This window comes from Phyllobates terribilis, unplaced genomic scaffold, assembly GCF_046119375.1.
Source record: "Phyllobates terribilis strain yellow unplaced genomic scaffold, ASM4611937v1 Scaffold_5__5_contigs__length_657084704, whole genome shotgun sequence".
NCBI classification, from domain to species: domain Eukaryota; kingdom Metazoa; phylum Chordata; class Amphibia; order Anura; family Dendrobatidae; genus Phyllobates; species Phyllobates terribilis.
Window position 1 is genome coordinate 83,530,028 of NW_027362765.1, and position 19,293 is coordinate 83,549,320.

At 41.7% G+C, this 19,293-nt stretch overlaps 1 protein-coding gene across 2 annotated transcripts in view; it reads left to right on the forward strand.

Moving 5' to 3' along the window:
• Positions 1-19,293, forward strand: part of PIK3R5 (phosphoinositide-3-kinase regulatory subunit 5) — a 140,892-nt gene that overhangs the window by 101,019 nt on the left and 20,580 nt on the right. For both annotated transcript variants that reach the window (XM_073682461.1, XM_073682462.1), the window contains exons 2-8: positions 7,492-7,610; positions 8,765-8,865; positions 13,721-13,789; positions 15,208-15,346; positions 15,429-15,498; positions 16,528-16,702; positions 17,111-17,267. In XM_073682461.1, the coding sequence (XP_073538562.1) occupies positions 7,505-7,610; positions 8,765-8,865; positions 13,721-13,789; positions 15,208-15,346; positions 15,429-15,498; positions 16,528-16,702; positions 17,111-17,267 (817 nt within the window). In that variant the 5' untranslated portion in view covers positions 7,492-7,504. The remainder of the gene's footprint in view (positions 1-7,491; positions 7,611-8,764; positions 8,866-13,720; positions 13,790-15,207; positions 15,347-15,428; positions 15,499-16,527; positions 16,703-17,110; positions 17,268-19,293) is intronic.

Sequence of the window (19,293 nt, forward strand, 5' to 3'; positions counted from 1 at the left end):
CATCACAGCTATGTTGACATGTACTACATAGGTTCTGCTTCTTCGCTGACAGGCAGGGCAGAAATCATTTCTTTTTGGTGCTACTTCTTATTCATTTCGCTGAAGACGAGCTCTAGACAGAATCAGTCTCCTTCTCCCACTGGCAGCTGACAGCATCGTCCCTATTTATTTCCCTTGAATAAGGAGTCATCACAGCTATATTGACATGTACTACAGAGGTTCTGTTTCTTCCCTGACAAGCAGGGCAGAAAGCCATTTCAACTGATTGGTCCGCAGTGAACATAGCATGGCGGCTCCAGGATTAGGCTATTGCTTGAGAGAGTTGAATGAGGTCTTGTTTGTTGAGGGACAAGCTGTAATTTTATCATAAGACTTTCTGATCTCTTTTTAGTCCGTTTTTTTGGAGGGATCCTGTGTTTCTGCCATTTTTTGCAATCATTATATGGGGAAAATATTATATTTTATTAGTTCAGACATTTACACATGTGGTATGCCACGTATGTAACTTTTTTTTTATTTAGATTTTTTCGAGGGTGTTGAAAGGGGGTGATTTCAGCTTTTATAAACTGTATGTGCATATATTTACATTTTTTAGGACTTGAACCTGCGATCGCTTGTACAATACACTGCAATACTATAGTATTGCAGTGTACTGTAAAAGCACCGATAATCTAGGTGTAAAAACATAGCCTTCAGTAGACCCTGGACTACCAAGACTAGTGTTGAGCCACCCCCGTAGTGTTCGAGTTCGGTTCGTCGAACACCCGTATGTTCGCCGAACTGTTCGTCGAACACCTTCGAACACCGTTAAAACCAATGGCAGGCAAACAAAAACACATAGAAACACATAGAAAACACCTTCAAAGGTGTCCAAAAGCTGACAAACTGGTCAGAAGACACAACTAACACATGGAAAAGTGACAAGTACATATAGTCATTTGAAAAGAAAAGAGGTGGAGGAGTAAAAGGAGGGGGAGACACAGATATAGGCATGTCATGCCCTTCTAAAACCAAAAAAGTGCGAAGCCGACACGGCCAGTCCGTTCCTGCCCGTGCCACCTCCGTGTCGCCGGGTTTGTGCCAGAGCCGCGGTGGACCCTGAAGGCCAGCCCCCCTCTCCCAATACTGGTGCCTGTCCGCTGGTGGGTCGAGCGAGCCCCCCTGCGGTGGAGGCAGGTCTAATCTTTTTAATTTAAATTGTCTCTTTAATTTGAATGAGTACACTTTAAATCCTTTTACAAGGATCTATTGAAGGGCAAGTCTCAAGCCAGCTCCAGTAGCATCCACTAAAGCTGCTGCAGTTAAAAAGCTTTTATAAGGATCGAGCTTGGCGACCCACCGCAAGGCGTCCTACCGCCAGTCCCAGCCCCTATGCCTTGGGGTGCCTCCCCGATGCTCTTCACTGAGTGTCCCGAACCATTTCCTTTGCAAAAATGAAGTGTCCAAACTACAGGTGGTGTAGCTTGCTTAACAGCTGGGATAATCCGCTGACTAGCAGACACTGCTACTAGGCACAAAGTATTTCCTGGGCTAGATGCAGTTAAAAATTTGTAATTAGATACTCTCGTTGGATGCTGAGAAAGCATTCCATAGAGTCTCCTGGCATGCCATATATTATTCTCTTAAAAAGCTTGGGGTAGGGGTCTAGGGGACCCTTTTATAGGCAAAATCACGGCCCTGTATCGCAATACGTCACCTAGGCTGAAGATAAATGGAACATTTTCATCACCTTTCATAATCACCAATGGGACAAGGCAGGGATGTCCTCTGTCCCCTCTCTTATACATCCTAGTGACGGAGCACCTGCTCTCATCAATTTGCCATAACCCCAATATTAGGTGGATTGAGTTGGGAGGCACCGAGCACAAGAGCGCTGCATTTGCTGATGATTCCTAGTATATATCACTCAATCACATATATCCATCCCTGCTGTTATGGCTGAAATAGATCACTTTGTTACATGGTCAAATTTTAAAATCAATGCAGCGAAGTCTGAGGCCCTCGATGTCTCCCTCCCCAAATCCATACAGGATTCCATCCAGTCCAACTTTCCCTTTGCCTGGCCCTCACAGGGTATCAAATACTTAGGAATTCGTATTCATAGAGACCTCTCCCGTCTGTTATCTTAATTTTGGGCCCTTTATTGAACAACTCCATACAGACCACGGTTGGCAAGTTAGAACGGTAAGATTCACTACGTGAACCACTGGTGTTTTGTGGAAAAGCACATGTACACTGTGTTCCAAATTATTATGCAAAAAATGTTTAGGAGTGATAAGGTAAGAATTTTTTTGTTTGTCAGTTAAACTCATTGATGGTGATGTGTGTCAGGGCTCTTTATATCACTGTAAGCAATTGCAGACACCTGTGCTAATTAGTTTGGCAAGTGTGTCCAATGAAAGGCAAGACTACTTAGAGGGCTGTCCCACATTATTAAGCAGCCTACATTTTCTGCCAAAATGGGAAAGAAAAAGGATGTGTCGGCTGCTGAGAAGCAACAAATTGTGGAGTGTTTAGGTCAAGGCATGACTACAATCAACATTGCCAAGACACTTCATCCTGATCATCGCACAATCAAGAAGTATGTAGCTGATTCACAGTACACACGTGTGCGTGCTGATAAGGGAAAATTGAGGACTCTTTCCTACAGGCAATTACGTCAGGTTAAAAGAGCAGCGGCAAAAAAGCCTTGTCATAGCAGCAGACAAGTTTTTGAAGCTGTTGGTGCCTTCAACGTCCCCCAAACAACAAGATGCAGAGTCCTTCAGAGGTTTGCAGCTGTGCGTAAGCCATCCTGTCGACCTCCTCTATCCACTGCACACAAGCAGAAACGGCTTCAGTGGGCCAAACAATACATGAAGACTGACTTCAAAACTGTTTTGTTCAGCGATGAGTGCCGTGCAACGCTCGATGGTCCAGATGGATGGAGTGGAGGATGGCTGGTTGATGGACACCCCATGCAAACACGGATACGGCGCCAACAAGGAGGAGGTGGAGTAATGTTTTGGGCTGGAATCATGGGGAGAGAGATTGTCGGCCCCTTTAGGATCCCTGAAGGGGTAAAGATGAACTCCATAATGTATGTGGAGTTTCTCAAACAGCACTTCCTGCCATGGTTCAAGAAGAAGAACCGTGTATTCAGCAGCAAGATCATTTTCATGCATGATAATGCACCGTCTCATGCTGCACATAACACATCTGCATCTCTGGCTGATATGGGCATAAAAGCGGACAAACTTATGGTGTGACCCCCATGCTCCCCTGACCTCAACCCCATTCAGAACCTCTGGAGCATCATCAAAAGGAGTGTCTATGATGGCGGGAGGCAGTTCACATCTAAGCAACAGCTCTGGGAGGGTATTCTGTCCTCATGCAAAACAATTGAAGCAGAAACCATCCAAAACCTGACAAATTCAATGGACGAGAGAGTTCAGAAGCTCCTTTCGAACAAGGGGTCCTATGTGCAAATGTAACATCACCTAGAATAAAGTTTTGAGTTGAAAACTGTTTGATTTCAGTTTCTAATAACCTGCTAATGCTTATAATTTCAAAAATGACCATTTTTTTGTTCTTTATTAAAATGAAAAGGTTGATCGAAGAGTGTGGGGGATCTAAGAGTGTGGCAACCCAGTAGTCAGAATTATTTCGAATTCTGACAATCTGAGGGTCATGTTGCAGGTAGTGCAGCAAGAAGGCACTCATGTGTCTTGCGCATCAAGGAGCCCCAAAATTATTTTCCGGGCTAGATGCAGCTAAAAATTATTATTGATTTGAAAGCTGGTGGAGCTTAGTATAGATGGCCTAATAGAATCAGTACTGCACACTGCTACAAGGCCCAAATTATTTTCCAGCCAAGATACAGATAAACATGATTAGTAATTTTAAATCTGGTGGAGTTTAGTATAGATGGCCTAATAGAATCAGTACTGCACACTGCTACAAGGCCCAAATTATTTTCCAGCCAAGATACAGATAAACATGATTAGTAATTTGAAAGCTTAAAACGGTTGGTGAGGTGATTTTAACAAATCATCAAGCTTTTACTCCCCAGGATGACACAGGGGTAGAAAAGTCATTTCGGATCCATGATTTGTTCATCTTTATGAACGTGAGTCTGTCTACATTATCAGTGGAGAGCCGCGTGCGCTTATCTGTCAGCACACCACCAGCAAACTGCCGGTCTGTGAGGAAGATGCAGGCGGACATGTTAGGTTGCCTTGATCCAAAGGTGGTGCTATCGATGTCGGACAGCGCTGAACACCTGCTGGTGTTTCCACCTCCAAAGAAAATGATGACCTGCCAATCACGCTGGCTGTTGCGGGTAAAGAGGTGGCAGGTCTGCGTCCCAAAACAGGTGTGGCTGCTGTCCCCCCAGTCACAGAGGATGAAGAGGCCGTGGATGCACAAGATATGGCAGACGGTGGTTGGCCCGGCCGGCTAGGCCGCATTGTAGCACAGTGAGCTTCCCACTGCAACTTATGCTTCATATCCATGTGCCGGTTCATGCATGAAGTACTCAAACTATGTATTTTTTGGCCTCTACTTAGTTTTTGCTGACAAATGTTACAGATAACACGAGTTGGGTCATCTTTATCGATCTGAAAAAATGCCCAGGCTATGCAAGGCTTAGCACCCATGCGACCTGAAGAGCCACAACGACTTGTGGTCAGAGGCAGAGTTGTGTTTGAGGATGCAGTTGTTGACGTGCTTCCAGTACTACATCTCTGTCCAGGAAGGCGCAACCTGACCTCGTCGTCACTAGCATCCTCCTCCACCTCCTCTGCTGACCTCATCTCTTGGCTGACTGTGGGTTGACAGTAAGTGGGATCTCCAACCTCGTCATCACCCTGTGTGTTATCACACCCGTCGTCCTCAGAGCCAACCTCTTCCTGCCCTGACAAAAAACTAAAGTTGTCGCTCCAATCAGGTATTTGAGTCTCATCATCGTCTTCCTCATTGTCTCCACCAACAGGAGTTACAGTTTGGGAATGAGGGTCTACATTATGGTCAGAACCTTCTGCGTCTGGTCCTGGATCCGACTCATAAAGATTCTGGGCATCAGTGCAGATCATTTCCTCGTCTGGATTCACAGAAGCTCTGGAGCCGACCTCTGATTCCCAGGCTATAGTATGAGTAAACAGCTCTGCAGACTCAACCATCTGTTCTACCCCATACTCAGACGGGCAGCTGGAGACTTGGGAGCTGTGAGGAAGCAAGTGCGATTGGGGTGACACCTCTGAGGACTGGAGTATTTGTGATGTTGAGGTGGAGGAGAGCCCACTTAAAGGAGCACTTGATATCCGTTGAAGCACCTGCTGTTTTTGTGCCTCATCTGGAATTTGTAGCGAATTGGCGTGGCCGTAAGAAAGGGATCTAATCACATTGTCCGCTAAAAGAAGTAGACATCTTAGTTTGGCTGGAAGATGGTCTTTCTTCTGCAGATGTTACTGTTGCTTTAACACCTACCCCACGGACACAACGTTTTTATCCCTTCCCAACACGCCTATTCCCCTTTCCACCAGCAGCAGGCCTTTTTCCACTCATTTTGGTGGTTAACTAATTGACAACTCTGGAGTTGTTTGCACAAAAAACAATGGATGGTAACCGAGCAGAGCTGAGTGGCCAAACTGTGGTATTAGCCCAAAAGTATTGGTGGAGGTTAGTATAGATGGACTAATAGAACAAGTCCCACACACTGCTACAAGCCAAAATATTTTTTCAGAGCTAGATGCAGAAAAAAATTAGATTGAATTTGCAACCTGGTGGAGGTTAGTATAGATGGACTAATAGAATTATGCTATGCCCAAAAGGTTTTACTTCACTAGGTGCAGTAAAAAAATGTGTATTCTATACACAGGTGGTGTAGCTTGCAACACAGATAGGCTACTCCACTGACTAACACACACTGCAAGAGGCCAAAAAGGATTTGCTTTGCTAGATTTAGCCAAATGCTGTGAAAAAAACTTGCACAGCACTGGCACAGACCTGCCTGGCAAAAACTGATAGGAACTGATGTAACTTAGTCCTGAAAATGACTGCAATTACAATTTTCAGAGCTAGATGCAGAAAAAAATTAGATTGAATTTGCAACCTGGTGGAGGTTAGTATACATGGACTAATAGAACAAGTCCCACACACTGCTACAAGCCAAAATATTTTTTCAGAGCTAGATGCAGAAAAAAATTAGATTGAATTTGTAACCTGGTGGAGGTTAGTATAGATGGACTAATAGAATTATGCTATGCCCAAAAGGTTTTACTTCACTAGGTGCAGTAAAAAAATGTGTATTCTATACACAGGTGGTGTAGCTTGCAACACAGATAGGCTACTCCACTGACTAACACACACTGCAAGAGGCCAAAAAGGATTTGCTTTGCTAGATTTAGCCAAATGCTGTGAAAAAAACTTGCACAGCACTGGCACAGACCTGCCTGGCAAAAACTGATAGGAACTGATGTAACTTAGTCCTGAAAATGACTGCAATTACAATTAGTCTTTACTCCCAACCTATCTATTTAAGAGCACAGACCTGCCTGTTAAAAATGATAGGAACTGATGTAACCTAGCCCTGAAAAGGACTGCAATTACAATTAGTATTTACTCCCAACCTATCTATTTAAGAGCACAGACCTGCCTGATAAAAGTCGTAGGAAATGATGTAACCTAGTCCTTAAAAGGACTGCAATCACAACTATTCCCCACTCCCAAGCTATCTGTAGATTTGTGCGAAAATTGGCTTGAAATTAACAAAGTATAGCGCACACAGCAACAGCGGTGCCGTCTAACACGCAGCTGCAGCAGTGAGAAAATGGTGGCGACGGGGAAAATGCCTGGGTCTTATAGGGCAAGGACATGTGACATACACTGCCAATGACACATGCCCTTGCTTGTGTGAAAAAAAGCAGTTCGCTCCGTGTGTGCGCTGCTGATAGGCTGACAGAATGCGGGAAAGAGAAAAAAAAAATGGAGATCTTCATTATTCCTGCAGAGATCCATCCCCTGCCCCTCCTCCCGCCCCGCTGTATACTCAAACTGCGTATTAACATTAATTAACAGTTATCGAACATAACCTCGAACAGCCAATTTTTTTTCAAATCGTTCGGGTTCGCCGAACGGCTCGAACACCGCCCAAAACAGCTCGAATTTGAGATTGGAGAACAGTTCGAGTCGAACACCGCTCATCTCTAACCAAGACATTGTCATAGTTACTTGCTTGGTGTAATTAGGTCCTGACACTATGCAGTTAATTGGGAGAATGAGCGAGCATGTGTGACCACCAGCACTGGCAAATTTAGTGGATGTGCACATTGCTTAGCCACCAGGTGGCACCATATTATATTAGTAAATCTCATAGCCCTTCACTAGATCATTTTTTTAAAAGATTACATTTTTTTTTAGAATTTGGAGCTTTCTTTAGAGTAACATGGGTGATCAGGTCATTTTGAGGTACTGCTTAAGAATACAATGTTTTATCATATCTTTTTCTTTCAGGACATGCCTTAAAATGCAGAACACATCCTGCACCGAAGACAGGATTCAGCATGCGTTGGAGAGGTGTCTGCACGGGCTCAGTGCTATACCTGGATCTTCCTCCTCCTCCTCTTGGACAGGTAAGATCTCTGTAAATGCACAGGACAGAATCAACTACAATCACAAAATAATACAAGGCGCTTCTCCTAGTCAGACATTTAGACATGAAAGACATTTAGGATGAAAATCAATATTAGTTTTGGACCACCCCTTTAATGAGAACCTGCCACTTGTCAAAAATGTGTAATTTCTTACCTGGTAAAAATGCCGCTGTTCTCCTGAATCAGGTGCTGTTCGTTTATTGTTCTTGCGCCTCTCTGGTCCTGAGCTATGGCCCCCCTCTTAGGCTATGAGCCCACAATGCAGAATTGAAGCAGAAAATTTCCGCAGCGTTTCTGCATGTCCTTCGCAGTAAAGACGCTTGTGGATTTTACACGCGTTTAAGAGTTTTTGCCGCGTTTTTACATGCGGATTTGACTTGCATTTTTCAAATGCATTGAGTAGTCAAATCCGCATGCGGAAACGCACAAATAATAGACATGCTGTGGATTTTTCCGCACAGAAAATCCTCTGCGGAAAATTCCGCAGCATGTGCACAGAACATGCGGATTTTCATTGGGGACCATGGGGCACGTATTACCAAGCGTTTTAAAAGCGTTTCCGCTGCGGAAATTCCGCCGCAAAAACGCTTGAAAAACGCATTGTGGGCTCGCAGCCTCACCTGTATATAAATCTATTTTTTTTTTTTAGCCAACTGGGCGGGTTCTCATGAAGAAGCCCACAGACAAAAGTTGAGGGCCACATCCACTTTGGTAATGAGACCAGGTTTATTTACAGAGAATGGAGACCATATCTCAGGAATGGAAAGGAGCAGGAACAAAAGAAACACATAGCCAGATTCAGAACAGCGGCATTCACACCAAGTAAAAAAAAATTACATATTTGTGACAAATGACACATCCTGAAAACTGACCTCTGAAGACTATAAAAAACCATTGAGATAGGTCTGTCAGCTGATGGAAATTGTTTATGTGAGAACAGACTGTTCTAAATACCGCATGGTATCGGCTTGCCTTTTGCTAGGTAGCAAACTTCATTTGTACAAATAAGGGAAGGGTTTTGATATTTCTTAGTACAGTAAGAAAATAACTTTTCACACACTTCACTGCAACTTACGATGACCATGCACCTTATAGTCATATCACTCATAGTCACAAACATTGTTATCTTCCAGCGGGGCTTTGTCTTAATTACTGGAGCTTGGCGGAGCTGGTGAATCGTGAGGCTGCCAATCACATTATACTGGCTGAGAAAATCCTGGACAGGACAAGAGAGGTGAGGAATGACCCCATGTATCAATTCCTACTAGAGTCGAGCGAATCATTCGCAGGAGCCTGGTCCAGCAGCCACTGTGAACCACCTTCTACCTGCCGGAGTCCCCCGCGCCTCTTCGGATTTGTAGGCCCGCCGTGACATCATCATTGCGGCGCCATGCATGCATGATGTCACGCCATGCAAAATAATCAGAAGAGGTGCCAGGGATTTTAGTAGGTACAGTTGTGCTCAAAAGTTTACATACCCTGGCAGAATTTTTCCTTTCTTGGCCTTGTTTCAGAGAATATGAATGATAACAAAAAACTTTTTCTCCACTCATTGGTTGGGTGAAGCCATTTATTGTCAAACTACTGTGTTTTCTCTTTTTAAATCTTAATTACAACCAAAAACATCCAAAATACAAGTCTGAATGGCATTTCACTCATTAGAAACACTCTGCCCTTCCTGTGTCACTCTGCCCCTATGTACAAGAATATAACTACTATAATACTGCCCCTATGTACAAGAATATAACTACTATAATACTGCTCCTATGTACAAGAATATAACTACTATAATACTGCCCCTATGTACAAGAATATAACTACTATAATACTGCTCCTATGTACAAGAATATAACTACTATAATACTGCTCCTATGTACAAGAATATAACTACTATAATACTGCCCCTTGTGCAAGAATATAACTGCAATAATACTGCCCCTATGTACAAGAATATAACTACTATAATACTGCCCCCTATGTACAAGAATATAACTACTATAATACTCCCTCTATATACAAGAATATAACTATTATAATACTGCCCCTATGTTCAAGAATATAACTACTATAATACTGCTCCCTATTGACAAGAATATAACTACTATAATACTGCCTCCTATGTACAAGAATATAACTACTATAATACTGCCCTCTATAGACAAGAATATAACTACTATAATACTGCCCCCTATAAACAAGAATATAACTACTATAATACTGCTCCTATGCACAAGAATATAATTACTATAATACTGCCCCCTATGTACAAGAATATAACTACTATAATCCTGCTCCTATGTACAAGAATATAACTACTATAATACTGCCCCCTATGTACAAGTATATAACTACTATAATACTGCCCCCTATGTACAAGAATATAACTATTATAATACTGCCCCTATGTACAAGACTGTAACTACTATAATACTGCCCCTATGTACAAGAATATAGTTACTATAATACTGCCCCCTATGTACAAGAATATAACTATTATAATACTGCCCCTATGTGCAAGAATATAACTACTATGATACTGCCCCTATGTACAAGACTATAACTACTATAATACTGCTCCTATGTACAAGAAAATAACTACTATAATACAGCCCCTATGTACAAGAATATAACTACTATAATACTGCCCCATATGTACAAGAATATAACAACTATAATATTGCCCCTATGTACAAGAATATAACTACTATAATACTGTCCTGTGTACAAGAATATAACTACTATAATACCGCCTCTATGTACAAGAATATAACTACTATAATACTGCCCCTATGTACAGGAATATAACTACTATAATACTGCCCCTATGTACAAGAATATAACAACTATAATACTGCCCCTATGTACAAGAATATAACTACTACAATACTGCCCCTATGTACAAGAATATAACTACCATAATACTGCCCCCTATGTACAAGAATATAACTACTATAATACTGCCCCCTATGTACAGGAATATAACTACTATAATACTGCTCCCTATTGACAAGAATATAACTAAAATAATACTGCTCCTATGTACAAGAATACAACTACTATAATACTGCTCCTATGTACAAGAATATAACTACTATAATATTGCTCCTATGTACAAGAATATAACGACTATAATACTGCCCCTATGTACAAGAATATACCTACTATAATACTGCTCCTATGTACAAGAATATAACTACTATAATACTGCTCCTATGTACAAGAATATAACGACTATAATACTGCCCCTATATACAAGAATATAACTACTATAATACTGCCCCTATGTACAAGAATATAACTACTATAATACTGCTCCTATGTACAAGAATATAACTACTATAATACTGCCCCTATGTACAAGAATATACCTACTATAATATTGCTCCTATGTACAAGAATATAACTACTATAATACTGCTCCTATGTACAAGAATATAACTACTATAATACTGCCCCCTATGTACAAGAATAAAACTACTATAATGCTGCCCCTATGTACAAGAATAAAACTACTATAATGCTGCCCCTATGTGCAAGAATATAACTACTATAATACTGCCCCTGTATGTATGGTAATCTAACTACTAGAATACTGCCTCCTAAAATATAAGTTTACAATACTTACAATAATATACAATGCTTTTCACATAAACATAATACACCTGCTTGGTTTCTTACAAAGCATGGTCATGTCAGGTGCAATGTTTCCCTTGAGGTTGATGGGAACCTCACAGTCAATGAAGCAAAACATATTCTCTACCATCTGCTCTGTGAATGGAAGTTGTAGGGGAAGAGCCATTGCTTCCTGAGTTTATTCTCTTGTCCAGATCTCCGCTGGTAACAATGAGCCCACAAGACAAACAAGAAGGACTCTGCAGGAAGAAGGTTCTTGTTCCCAAACTTTATACTCATAACAAACAACATGGATGTCATTAATCAAGACAGGTGACATGAATTATCCCCCAGAGGCACCACAAGACCTGCACCTAGACAATGGGCCATCATAGTCACTGTACTGCTTCACTCCATTATGACTGCTTGTTTACACTCATTGTCATTTTTGGCTTCCTAAATTCACACTGTCCATATCAAATAGGCAAGTCTTTACGGAAACAGGACAGACATGTCCCAGTATTGTATGTATGAAGCATCAATATCCACCGCTCATAATGCTTTTACAAAACCTAGAAAGATGTCATGCAAGATGGAAGCGGCACAATAAGGCTACATTCCCACAATCAGTTTCTGTTAAGTTTTTATGCTGCGTATTAAAAAGAAAAGCAAGTAACCTATTTTACTTAATGGGTACAGAAAATCTGCAATGTCAAAAGCTCACCAAAAGCTCATCGTGGGAACGTAGCCTAAGAGTCTGTTACTTTCATGTACTTATTTATTGTTTTTACTTTTTCTGTGATGTTACTTTGTATCATTTACACGTTGTTTTGCATGTCATTTGTGTTTATTTTGATTCAGTATAGCAGGAGAGACAATCTGTGTCATCCCTGCTCCTCTAAGAAAACAGTGATTCTATAACGTTCAGATCCTTAGAATTTCTCAAAAAGAAAACGCCATATCTACCCATCTTCTGACATGGATAACAATAGGGATCTCTGAGCTGTAATCTCAACTTGTTCTTAAAGGGGTTGTCCACTATTCGGATTGTAAAACCCTTTCTCAATTACTATTTTCCCCCATAAAAAAATACCCGTACTCATCTCCGTGCCGATGTTGTTCCAGAGACATCACCTCTGAGTTTCCCGTGACATTATTGTCATGTGAGTCCTGCAGCGGCTATGGTCCATGGCTTCACTCTCACTTCCTTCAGCAAAACTGAAATCATGGCTGCCGCTCTGACTCCCCCCGGATTTCAGTCACGTGCGAAGGAAATGAGAGTGATGCAGAGTATTAGCGGCCGCTGATTTGCTGCAGGGGTCACATCATATAAATATGTCACGCAAGCCCTGGGGAGCCAGCACCAGAGGTAAGAATAGGCTGTGTTTTATTTTACATGGGGGAATGTAGTAATTGAGAAGGGGTTGTCCAAGTAGCAGACAACCCCTTTAATACCAAGAGCCTAATGATTTCCATTGCTGTGAATTTTCAATGTGATGATTTTTTCTTTTATTTAAATGTATGAATTTGGGGCTAGAAATCATATTTGCAATTTGGTTTCATGAAAACTTTTGCACCGTTTGGCTTTTACAGGTTCTATGTTTCACTGCACATTCAACTTTGCTGTGGTCTGTGGTCATAAATCAACTCAGAGGAGACGAAAAGAAAGCTAAAATAATTATAAAACTCTCCCATTAGACTGTCAGAATGAGATCACTGACTGATTCTCAGTTTAAGGGGTATTCCCATCTCCAAGATCCTATCCCAATATGTAGTAGATGTAATAATTATAATATTAGCAAATACCTCCAATTAGAAATGTAGTATAGTTCTTCTGATTAGCTATGTCCTCTACCCCATGTGCAGGGCATTGCAGTAGCTTAGTATCCATGATTACAATCACTCATATAGCAACAGTTAGTTAGTTGCTAGTGGTCATAACCATAGATACCTAAGCTACTACAATGCACATGGGGTAAGCGACATAGCTAATCAGAAGAATTATACATTTCTAATTGGAGGTATTTGCTAATATTATTATTATTATTACACCTACTGCATATTGGGATAGGATCTTGGAGATAGAAATACCCTTTTAACCATTTTCTGCAGCCAGCAATAGACAGTGCAACATGGAGGCTATAGAAAATAAAGACTACAACATTTTTTAATGAAACTCTGTTCCAAAAATCATTTCTAGCCAAAAATAATTGTCGCCAAAGGTGGATAACCCCATATTCTACAGAGTTCCAAAGCCCCTATGTTTTAGAAATCGATTGGGATCTCAATTTTATAGAATGTACATATCTTTGGAGAAATAGAAATGTAGAAAGCTGATGGGATGTTTTTATTTTTGTTTGTTTTTCAATGGGGGTGAATATTTCATATACATTTAATAAATTTAAGGCATTGGGAGGCATTCATATCCCAAATATCCATGCAACTTTCTGAACTATATAATTTATTTTCTTTAACAGGCCCAGGAAAAATGCGAGTACGAGCTTCTCACGCCTCTGGCATTGATGTTTCATTTTGCAGTTATCTTGGTAAGCAAATTTATTAGTATATGATGGGCGACAGTCCGAACCCATAGAACAGATGTACATATGGTGCCACCTACTGGTCATGAGACGAAAGTAAATCCATTGTTGCACAAAGATGACTCAAAACACAAATACAGAATATAGCAAAAGAAAAAGTATAAGGCTATGTTCACACATCATGTTTTTTTCAGTGTTTTTGATGCGTTTTTTATGCAAATTTTCAGCTGCGTTTTACAGTACCAACAAAGTCTATGGAATTCCAGAAATCTCATGCACACATCATGCTATTTTTTTTGTTCAGGATTTTGTGCTTTGTGTGTTTTTTTGCAAAATAGAGCATGTCACTTCTTTCAGCGTTTCTTCAGCATTTTTTCACCCATTGGAAGTAATGGGTGTCGGAAAAAAAAACGCACCAAAAAAGCAGGTGGCAGGTTTTTCAGCGTTTTATCAGCGTTTTTTGTGCCAAAACCAGAATGAGATTTTTTTTTTACTGAACTTTATGTACATGCATATAAGAGACAAAAGGACAGTTTAAAAAAATGCTGAAAAATGCAGCAAAAACACACCAAAAAATAAGCAAAAAAGCGAGAATAATCCTGAACAGCCTCCTGGCAAAAGATCAGGTTTTGCTGCAGAAAAAAAACGCTGAAACAACCATGATGTGTGAACATAGCCTAATACTAATAAAAAAAAAAGTGTGAACAGAAAAAGTAAAAACGTCTTTCAATGGTGTGAGAGATGTCTTATAATTTAGCAAGTTACCACTGAATGAAGCAGAACAGACTTTATTTAAAGAAGTTGCGCACTACTTTAAGTTAATGCCCCAATATATCCCCCTGGCGCCCCTAAGCCTTTTTGTAAATACCTGGTGTTGCTGATAATGCCTGTGAGCGGCGCTATCACTGGCTGCTCACAGGCATCATGTGACCCCGCACTGACGTCACGAGAAGCGAGGCGTGACTCAGCGCTGGGGTCCCCGCGGTGGCTGCTGGGCTGTGGGTGGGGTTACCCCGAGTGTCACACCCAGCATCCACCGCGCGCTTTCCCAATGAATGGGGAGAGGCAGAGCGCGCGGTGGACGCTGGGTGTGATGCGGGGGGGGGGTAACCCCTCCCACAGCCTGGCATCCACCTGGAACCAGGAAGAAAAAGACCCCCGGCTGCTGCCAGCACTCGTCGTGACATCAGCGAATGTCAGAGCCGGCTGCAGCCGGGGGTCACGTGATGCCTGTGAGCAGCCAGTGATAGCGCCACTCACAGGCATTATCTGCAACACAAGGTATTTACAAAGAGGCTTAGAGGCCCCGGGGAGATACATTGGGGGGTAATCTAAAGTAGTGGACTACCCCTTTAATCATTAATATTGACCAATATTGTCAGAGAGGTAACAGTGTTACGTCCATCTGTCTATCTACATTGCAGGCCCCTTGGATTCCTGAAGAGTGCACCCTTCTATCTAAAGCCTTTGAGACATTTCATGTCTTCCTTACTTGGCCGGCTCCATACTGCGACATTTACCAGGAGATCCTAAGCTTTATCAGTGAGGAGCAAAAAGCTCCAGGTATTACTATAATATTTTCATAACTATTTTTGGTTTGTTTTTTTTACTAGTTACTGGTCAATGACGTAATATATTTTGGCAGGAATCACCTATCAGCGTCTGGTCAGGGCAGAACAAGGTCTCTTAAGAAAATCCTCCATGCCCAGCATTGTGTAAGTGAAGTGAGAAGTTTTCCAAGGGAAGAAAATTTAATGAATGATAACCCCAATGCTATTAACGAGAAAACGTAGATATCATTGTCAGTCTTAATTTATGAGTATTTTTTACATCTAGAAATACATCCAAATCAATGTAACGCCGAGCTGTTAGGGCAGCTTGAATGAAGACTAGAGGGATCCGCCTACCTATAGGAGTAGGAACGAAGTGATGTTCCCACTGTGAAGGCCTCTTCATGCTGATGCCCACTTAGTCTCCAGACCAATCTCCTTCTATCATTGTGTCCAATACAAAAGTGGGACTCATCACTGAAGAGGATATACCTCCATTCCAGCCTCCTTTGCCATCTTGTTCTGCACCATGACAGCCTTTGAGAGCGGTGGTGTGAAGTTAATGGAACACCTTCATCAGGAATTTGTCACACCGTTACCACTCAATGCCCTTTCACCTTCTTTTTTCCCCACCAGGTATTTTTCAAAACCTGAAGGGGAAGAAAACACACTGAATGCTTAATATATGAAAAACTAAATGTTCTCACAATAGAAATGAATGGGAAGATTATTTTACGCATTGTTTTGAGACATCTTTCAGGCGTTTTTGGAGCAGTCCCATTCCAAAAAAACACTGTGTGAACATAACTAAATAGATTGTGAAAGAACCTATTAAACTTTGATTTATGTCAGACTGGAGGCCATTGTTTCTCCTCTGGTTGCTATATAAACTCCCCACGATCACACTGCGGGGAGCCAATGTAATGACAGAGGGAGCGATCTCCCACTTACACTTTACATGCAGTTGTCATTATTGACAGCAGCATGTAAGGAGTTACCTGAGCCACTATAAACACTAACCATGCTCAATCCCCTTTGATATAGCACATTTTTATTAATTACATAAGGGGACTTGTCCATTCTACCACTTGGCCGCTTATGTCAAAAGTGCACAGAGCAGGACGGAAACTTCAATGTACAGTTTGGTTGCTGATCAGGACACAATTAATGCCTTAAGATTTCACTTTCTTCTAGGACGGTGCTGTTGGTGAATCCTTTGGAGCTTCCTAAAGAGTTTTTGACAGTCACTGACCGTCTGAGAAGCACAGAGCAAACTGTTGAAAACACTTACATTTCCCTCATCCAGCATCTGTACCAAGCCAACCTGGGGCCATCCTCACAAATCACCATCATAAAGGATAAACTTAAGGTAGGTGTCCACTAAATGGGTGGATTTTTACTGATGCATCGAATATTAATAGTAAGTGCCATTGTCTGGAACTATTACCACTTGCACCTCATCCAGAGGAAATTTAAGTTGGTCTGCCCAAGAAGAGAGTCCCCCAGCGTTACTGTGCCATCTTTGTGGGGGTACTGTGCCAAGCCCCAATTTGTTAATCTTGACCCTCTTGCACAAGGAGTGTGGGAACACTGTTGTACCTTGTTCCCTTATCAAATAATACAGGTTCTGTGTGACCCAGGAGCACTGCATGATCTGATGGACCAGGTCCAGCCTCACTGGATCTGATGTAGGACAGGGACTTTGATTTGTTCCACTAACTACTGTATGCGTGTGATTATAGCATAGGTTATGTCCTTATTTAATTTTCTTTTTCAGTCTAAGACAGAAGAGGAACTTAAAACCATCTTTTCCGATTTGACGGATACTGTAGAAGAAGCATTCAATGACGGCGACCTGGCGAAGAATAGAGAGTGGATAAAAAACAAACTGCAGGAGATTGGGAAACAAGTTGGTTTTCTAGGGGACCAAACAGGTGGGATTTTAGAGGTTTCTTTATACAAACGGCCTCTTCAGAGAGGAAGAGGACTAGAACTCTAGAGCCACCTATTGGAAGCAGCTAGAGATCAAGTCCTCTTCTTCTCTGAAGATATGTAGTGGTGTGAACATAAAAATGGATATTTTGAGTCCATATTGAAATATACAGAATGCATTACAAATTATCTTCACTGGTTACACATTCACAGATAGATATGGATCATGCTGTCCTCGTCTTACCTGATGTTTACACACAAACAATATTCATAGTAACAAAATGTTGAACTGTTTACTCACATTGTCTGAAAGGTCAACTCTCAAATACTGCTATGTTTATTGTTTGTTATTGTAAAACATGGAGATTTGTTTAACCTATTGTCTGCAGTTGACTTATGTGATTCCTGAGAGCTTTTGAATGGTATAGGTTTATTGCCCCATTGTCTGATGAGAGCCTGTATCTCTGATTCATCTCTTCCCAAAGGCTGGCCACTGTAGGGGAAAGTTGAACTAGACTTACCAGTGTAGATTCACTATATATAAGGCCAGAGAAATATTACTAAAGTCCCCGTCTCACATAGCGAGATCGCTAGCGAGATCGCTGCTGAGTCACGGTTTTGGTGAAAGATTCTTTCCGCGATGTCGCTGCTCCCCTGATCGTTGGTGAGCCTGCCTGTTTGACAGCTCACCAGCGACCACATAGCGACACAGCAACGATCCCTGACAGGTCGTATCGTTGTCGGGATCGCTGTAGCGTCGCTAAGTGTGACGGGGCCTTAAGACAGAAGCCAAAGTTGTACCTGCACTGATCTGTAGTTGTGTGTAATACCTGCATAAGTAGGAAGCCCATGCAGTGTTGTGATAATTCCAGAGGATCTCTGTCTTGGTGGTTGCTTCTCTGATATTCCAGACGGATGATGTTTAAAAGCTCCTTGCTGATGACATGAGTATATGTACTTAACTTTTGTGTGTTAAGGCTATGTGCCCACGATGCAGAAATGCTCCGGATTTTTCCTGAGCGTTTCTGCATCTCCCTGGCAGAAAAAACGCATGCGGATTTTACATGCGGATTGTACATGCGTTTTTCCTGCCAGGGACAAGCGTATGTCCCGCGTTTTTCACATGCGATTTCGCATGCAGGTTGTCAAGCGCTTTTCCAAGCGATTTTAGCATCACTTGGAAAAGTGCTTGACAACTTGGTCACACTATATAAATCCATGCAACCGGCATGGATTTATAAAGTGTGACCAAGTTATATTTAAAAAGAATGGTAAAAAATAAATATTATACTCACCTTCTGATGGCCCCCGGTCTAATTGTCTGGTGCGTCCGGTGTGTTGGGCGGCTCGCGGTGGTCTAAAAGGACCTTCCATTACGTCATTTAGTCATGTGACAGGTCACGCGACCTCCGACGTCAGCGGTCGCGTGACCTGTCACATGACTAAATGACGTCATGGAAGGTCCTTTTAGACCATCGGGAGCTGCCGGGGAGCCAGGACGCATCGTACAGGAGACCGAGGGCCATCAGATGGTGAGTATAATGTATATTTTTTATTTTAAAATCTTTTTTTTACAGGTACTATGGTACCCGAGTCTGGAGGAGGAGTACCATCCGCACATTGAATCGCTTAATATCCGCATGTGCACATGTAGTCATGCGGATATTAAGCGATTTAATGCAAGTCAATGGTGGCAAAAATGCTGCGATTCCGCAAAATAATTGGTAGTGCTGCGGATTTTTCTGCAATGATAATCCGCAGCGGAAATTTCCGCAGCATGTGCACAGCACATGCGGATTATCATTGGGTAACATTGCAGGCCTTCTACCAAGCGTTTTTTAAGCGTTTCTGCGGCGGAATTGCCGCTGCGGAAACGCTAAAAAAACGCATAGTGGGCACACAGCCTTACATATACAAAAGTGTACAGAATATCATAATATCATACTATTTCTTTAATTGTGGATTTTATCTATTAAATTAACTATTATAAATAAAATTGCATTATTATTTATTATAGTTATATTATTT